The sequence below is a fragment of the Dermacentor andersoni genome, chromosome 9 (assembly GCF_023375885.2).
Source record: "Dermacentor andersoni chromosome 9, qqDerAnde1_hic_scaffold, whole genome shotgun sequence".
Lineage (NCBI taxonomy): Eukaryota > Metazoa > Arthropoda > Arachnida > Ixodida > Ixodidae > Dermacentor > Dermacentor andersoni.
The window spans coordinates 63,421,569-63,427,921 of record NC_092822.1 but is presented as its reverse complement, the minus strand read 5'-3'; the positions used below and the strand labels follow the sequence as shown (position 1 = coordinate 63,427,921).

Sequence of the window (6,353 nt, the reverse complement as noted above, 5' to 3'; positions counted from 1 at the left end):
AAATTTTCTGAAAGCTAAATATTATTTGGATGAGAAGACAAAATGAATATTTGAATGATTAACAAATGTTTAGTAGGGAATGTTTAGATTGAGTACTTTACAACACATCGCAATTTCTTATTTGTAGCCTGTGACTGTTAAGTTATTGACTAATTGGAGTGAATTCTGAGAATGACATCCGCCTCGAGATATGCGTTCTTAAGGTAGGCGAGAAATGGCATTGGCGTTTCAGTCATTTTTGAGCTTCAATCCGTAAAAAGGCGTTTTGTTAAAAAGTAAGTGGAACAGTGCTTTTTTACCTCAAGTTTAAACACCCTTATTTCAGAACTGGCGTTAGTTTCGAAATACGGTCCAAGTGACAGCGCCTTATAAAATCGCTGGCTTCAATTCGTGCATTGAAATATGTGAGCTGCAGTAATTAGTTAGAAGTTTGACTAGCGTAATTGGTAATTTGTCAATTATGCATAGTAAGTAATGTCTACCTTTTCCAGTTATCCAGCTAAATAAGTAAATATTTGCTACATATGCCACAGAGGGTAAAAAAAATTCTAATCTTGAAAATACCCTTGCAAATTCATGTTAAAACTTCTAGCTTCCATAGCGATCACGTCTCACCTGACGTATAGCGCAGGACACTGTTTTCTGCTCTCTTTTCTTCCTATTTGGGTCAATAACCTTCCACAGAATATGACCGCGCACATTCATCTGTATGCTGATGCCCTGCGTGCTACATCAAGAAATTTATTTTCCCGAAGAGCATGTTGTTCCTAACTATGTATTCTTACACTTGAGCACATGGTGCCACATGTGGAAAATTAACATAACCGTCTCTCCGTAATTTACAAGGCATTTAACTCCTTATTTCTTCGTGCACTACTCCTTCAATAATTCCTTACTACTTACTGTACGTATTTAAATATGAGTACCTTGGGCACTACCTATATTTGCGCAAAGCAAGCACATCCAAGTAATCTGCAACGAATCACTACGAAATTTGGCTATCTGCAATGTGCTCATCATGTGACTCCTCATGGAACTGAACTTGTAAGTTACAAAACTTTGTTTCCGCCTAATCCTTCAAAATGAGCCTATACTTTGGAACAGTCACACAAAATGATAACAAAAATGTTGAGTTTGTACCGGCGTGGAATTTTCACCTCCCGATGACGTTTATAGGCTGAAGAGCGTTGCCAAAATTTATTTATCCGTGTCTCAAACTGAAAAAAATAAAATCGGTAAACTACCGCTATATTTTCTGCAATGTCCCTAATATTCTCACTAAAACTATGCAGGGAAGTTCAAATAACGCTAGAATTTTGGAGCACTGCTACATTATGAAGTAACATGACGTAAATCGTCTAGAGAGCCGTTTCACATTTACATCGCGTCCAAGCAAGTGACAAGCAGTGAATTTACCAGCAGTACGTAAATGCCTTCTATTTTACAATCTATACTTAAATAACAACGGAGGATGAGATCTTAAATCCTTCGCTTGCCCTCAGTTTGTGCGGTTAGAAATACCCCACGAATCGAAGAAACGCGAGTAATCCGATTTTCCTAACACGAAAAGGCACTTGGTTCACGTTATCGCTGATCTACATAAAAACACCGCGAGGTATTTATTCGTGAGAAAGCGCTGAAAACCGTAAGCGGTGCGTTCAGATTCGCGTGGGGAAGCCGAGCAGCTGCGATATCTACGCTCCTCAACTGCTGATCTGTCTTGTTAACCGGCTGCGTTCTAAATCGAACTATAAGATTTATTGCGATATGTTTTGTTAAGTTACTTCTGCGCTTGGGAACGCGCACCAATCGAAAGCATTTAGTGAAATTTTGTTGGCCAGGGCATGTAGACTCATTCAAATCGGCTTTGTAACGAACAAAACACATTTTCTTTTTGTGTGTGAGCAATATGTCAAGTCATAAGTGAGCACTGTGCTGTTAAGCACCAGTGCAAAGATATGGCTACCGAAGCTAAGGCAACTGTTGCTTCCTCCTCAGGGTCACGGAGCCCAATTGCGACCGCTGTATGTCCTTCTGAATAAAAAAGTGTGCCCGAAGAAAACCAATTTCGCAGAAACTTTCCTAAAGTCGAAGTTGTTAATGTGACAATTGTTTAGTCATGTCGCTAAGAGAAGCTGCTAGTCGCTATAAATAGAAACACATGCCGCTAACGGAAGAAAACTTCGGCATGTCTAGCGACAAGATAGCTAAAAGGGCAACACTGGTATGAGCCTAACGCTTCCGACAAAACGTGGCATATTAGAAGTGTTAAAGTTTTACACTCCCATTAATTTGCCGTGCTGCACCCGCTTAGATAAATATATGAAGTTCGCTATACCTTCAAGTAACCGTGGCTCTCACAGTCTAAATACTCACCGTTTCAACCTAGCACCAATATTCAGAAACGCAGTTTTTTTTAGTTCTATAACGTTGGAATGCTTTGTCTCAAGATGATGCTCATAGCCGTTTATCAATTTTTTATACAAATTTGGCATGTTATGTTTTCCTTGCTCCTGGAACAGCTTCAACGGGGCTGCAGTATGTGTAAATAAATAAATAAATAAATAAATAAATAAATAAATAAATAAATAAATAAATAAATAAATAAATACTGTGCACGCATAAAGGAAATGTATTCCCGCATGCGGTCATTCATGCCCGTTCATAGAAGAGAACGCAGTGCGTGCGGAAAACGTATTTACATTGGGATGCTTGGGAATCAGTCGCATGTACATCATATATTTAGGAAATAGGGCAACGCGTTCGCTAATCTCGTCTGGTGCCCATCCCTTCCAATTAAGACAAAACTGCGGTAGGCCTGTCGAATAACTGGCTCCGATAGCGACAGCTGCACGCAGAAGGACGCTTCCCCGCATCGCACCTGCAACTGGAGGGCGCGACCAGATGCACCGCAGTGCGTGAAGCACGTGACCAAAAAGTACAGCTGGTCCTCGGGGACGCCGCCGAAAGACCGGCGCCTGCCGTCTCGGCTGTTTGCCGCGCTCGTGGCCTTCGCTATGGCTCGGGCCTCCGGCAGGCGCGGGATGCTGCTGGCGAGACGGTTCGCCCAGCCGGCCACCACGATCTCCCGCCCCTCGTGCGGGTAGTGGTCATCGATATAGCCGCTGTTGTTCACCGTCACCTGGTAGCGTTCCGTGTCCGAGAACAGCATTCCGAATTGGCTGAAGATTGGGAGGTTCTGGCGCTGCAGCAGGGCATCGTTGCAAAACGTTACGGCTTGACACCTTTCCTTCCGCTCGGGCTCGTGCTCTTCAAACTTTTGCAAAACACCAAATAGTATTTATGTTCTCATTTTTTGATGTCATGCAGTGAGGTTTTCGCATGCAGTCCAATCTTGGAAGCTTGACAAACTCAATAAACAATTGAAAGTTGTACACTTTCTATCATTCTGAAGATTCAAGAAATGAGATGAAAGCGAGTTTTCTATCAGCGGGATAAATTGTCGTCTGGAAGGGTTAAGGTGTATAGTGTATATAATACAGTGCATGTAGTCGATATTATGTATTTGTGTTGTTTGGCTATTGCACGTTATAATACAAATACGCACTTCACTTTCACCAGTAAAACTGTGCTTGAATGTAGCATCAAAAGTGATTTCTCGAGCTTGTAAATTACCGTGATACTCATTCCCCGAAGTTAAGACGTAACAGAGGGTGAAGGAAGCTCTAAGACCGGAAAGAGCGTGCCACACATTTCAGACCCACAGAAGCTCTTTGTTGTAAAAATCATACAACGCCATGACTTTGACGGTCGGGCTGGTGTACGAAATTCCACTTGATCGCGACAGGCTGTATATCGGCCGGACAGGCCGTTGTATCAACGATAGGGCAAGGGAGCCTGAGCTATCTGTCAAGAATAAGATTCCTCCACAAGTGAGCGAGATTCTTTCCGTATCCGCATTGTTGCTAAAAGCAAAGATCCCATGGCACGGGAATTAACGGAAGCCCATCTCATCAACATGAAACGTGACGTTTGTGTTAGCGGTACGTCTGTGGCATTACGTAGCACTGAACGACAGTTTCTGCACTGTATGATTGGATAGTGATGGGGGCAGACTTGCTTGCGTATTGTGCGCAAACGTATGTGCACACATGGCCTCCTTCGCCTCTATACGCGTATATATGATCCTATCTGCTTTGAACAAACTACTTGCGTGTGGCGCTCTTTGCGGTCCTAAAGCTTTTTTCCGCCCTTGGTTGCGTCTTCGGGCAATAGATGAACCAAGCATCCCAGAAATAACTGTTGATACCCTGATATGTCGTACACAGTTGGACATTTCAACTCGCATTCCGCAAATTAGCCTCTAACCAAAAGTATAACGTAGCCGTCACTAAGCCGCAGTTTTGCCATTTAACCGCTTTTGTCGGTAGATTTATCTGCTTCTTGGTCCATTGACCAACGCATTTTTTTTGTTGTGACAGGGGACTTCTTATTTAGCGACATCGCACAACAACGTACAACATTTTAGCTACTTCGTAGTCGGAAAGCTTGTTTAAAAATAGACAAGGCATGAGCTCTGTGATCATGATGAAAGATCACGTGTCTGCATTCACGGTGGCCGCACTGTGGCCAGTTGAGTCGAACCAAATAGGCTACACATTGCACTCACAAAATTAACGTGCTTTATTCATCATCTTTAAAAGGCATAAGAATGAGTCTTGGCGAGGGCTTAAGTTACGCTATGGGTATGTTCGATTGGCTTACCTTCTCGAGCGTAGTAGTAATTTAAATTACGCCCACTTGCTGCAATAAGGCTTATGTTGCAATTGAGAACCCGGTAGGCGTATGAAAGATATCACCTGAACCAAACTGATTATATGGGAGAGTCTGGGCTCGTTCATGAAAGTATGGGCCGTTTCTCATGGCTTTCATGCAAATCAGTACTGAACAAATTTTTCAGGCAGATCAAAGGGCGTCAACTAGTATTGAACCTGTAGAAAGGTCACGTAATTGTAATTGGCGTGTTAACAACGTAGGCAAGATCGCGTCACAGCATTCATTTTTTCGCCAGCTCTTGAAACCGGAAAATTTTTAGGCATAACGTAAACCGACTGTGCGACTTTGTTCTAAGGAATTCCGGTCAGCCGCTTTCTTTTGAAACGTGGTGGACTCGTAACCTTCGAATGTGAAAGTAAACAACAAAAATTTTGCTACATCTTACTCGTAAGTTTACTATTTATTTTTGACCTGCATAAGCGCTAGTGTACGTGAAATGCCTTGGCAGGCGCGTTACGCTTTTTTAGCCTATATGTTAAAGTGTTCCTGAAAACTCATACATTGCATGTAATTACTTCGAGCCTTGACGACAATTTTAGCGGCATTGGAGCATCACTTCGCAAAATATTAGCGACTTCGTTGCGTTACTTTAGCGACTCGCTCAAAAGAAAGTTAGCAACACTGCCTCGCTGAATGTCACCACAAAAACACATACTCGCTCGGTATGCCTAAAACTGTGGAAGGATCGACATTACGGCGAGTTGGTACTGGTTGAACATCTTGTGTTCCTGCCTTCTCTCTTCGTCTTATTGCGCTGCCCCTTCAAGATGCCTAAAACTGTAAAATATTCCCCATCTGTTAAGGAAAAGCATGTTTGCGTCGCAGTGCAACTTGTTCGTGGGAGTCATTGCAAATCCGCCTTGTTGAAATACTTGTGTTCACAAAGTTCAGCAGTGTGTGAAATAATCCCTTCATTTTCGTACGTGTAAATCCGACCTGGTGAAGTGAAATAACGGCGCTGCATAGCTGTGGGAATGCAGAAAGTAAAACCCGTTTTTGGTGGAACCGCTTAATGCGGAACGCCGGGACATGGACACGGGTACAGGTCGCAAAAGCTCCGTAAGAGGTACGAGGTCATTACAACTTTCTGATGGAGACTGCTCAAAAGCAATTGAAATCGAAACATTTCTTCGCAGGTTTTTGCCACGCACACACTCACCACAAAGTTTTCGTCGTAGAACAGGATGAATCGCTCTAGCGTGACCATCTGCTTCAAGATATGGGTGCCGATCAAGGCCACAAGGACAGGCAACGGGTGGCGCGCATCGAACAGTGGTAGCGCCCTCAGGTAGCTGGGGCCCACGACTTCCCTAGCCACGAGGATGCGGTACAGTCCGTAGCTGGCGATCCCTGGCGCGTGAAGAGCTGTCTGCCTAGGGTGGCGCAACGACTTCTTGAGGATGCGCATGCCCGCGGTGCATATGCGTATGTACATGTCGAACAACCCCGCCGTGGTGTCGAAAGGTACATAGGCGTACGTCCGGTCCAGCATGTGCCACGTCAGAGTCATGTTCCGGGCGTTGAGCACAACACCAGCCATAGCGTCTGCGATATAG

At 43.8% G+C, this 6,353-nt stretch overlaps 1 protein-coding gene across 1 annotated transcript; it reads right to left on the bottom strand.

Moving 5' to 3' along the window:
* Positions 1–2,295: 2,295 nt before the first annotated feature.
* Positions 2,296–6,317, bottom strand: LOC140213210 (uncharacterized). The gene is made up of 2 exons (XM_072284369.1): positions 5,957–6,317; positions 2,296–3,205 (listed from the first exon to the last, which is right to left on the bottom strand). Exons 1-2 carry the CDS (start codon positions 6,305–6,307, stop codon positions 2,735–2,737), a joined length of 822 nt encoding a protein of 273 aa, XP_072140470.1. The 5' UTR covers positions 6,308–6,317; the 3' UTR covers positions 2,296–2,734.
* Positions 6,318–6,353: the final 36 nt, after the last annotated feature.

Bases quoted from the DNA above. Each gene is read 5' to 3' on its own strand.
- LOC140213210 (XM_072284369.1), bottom strand. From the start codon at position 6,307: ATGACTCTGACGTGGCACATGCTGGACCGGACGTACGCCTATGTACCT. The intron at 3,206-5,956 runs GTGAGTGTGTGC...GCCCTGCTGCAG, and splicing joins TCTACGACGAAAACTTTGTG to CGCCAGAACCTCCCAATCTT.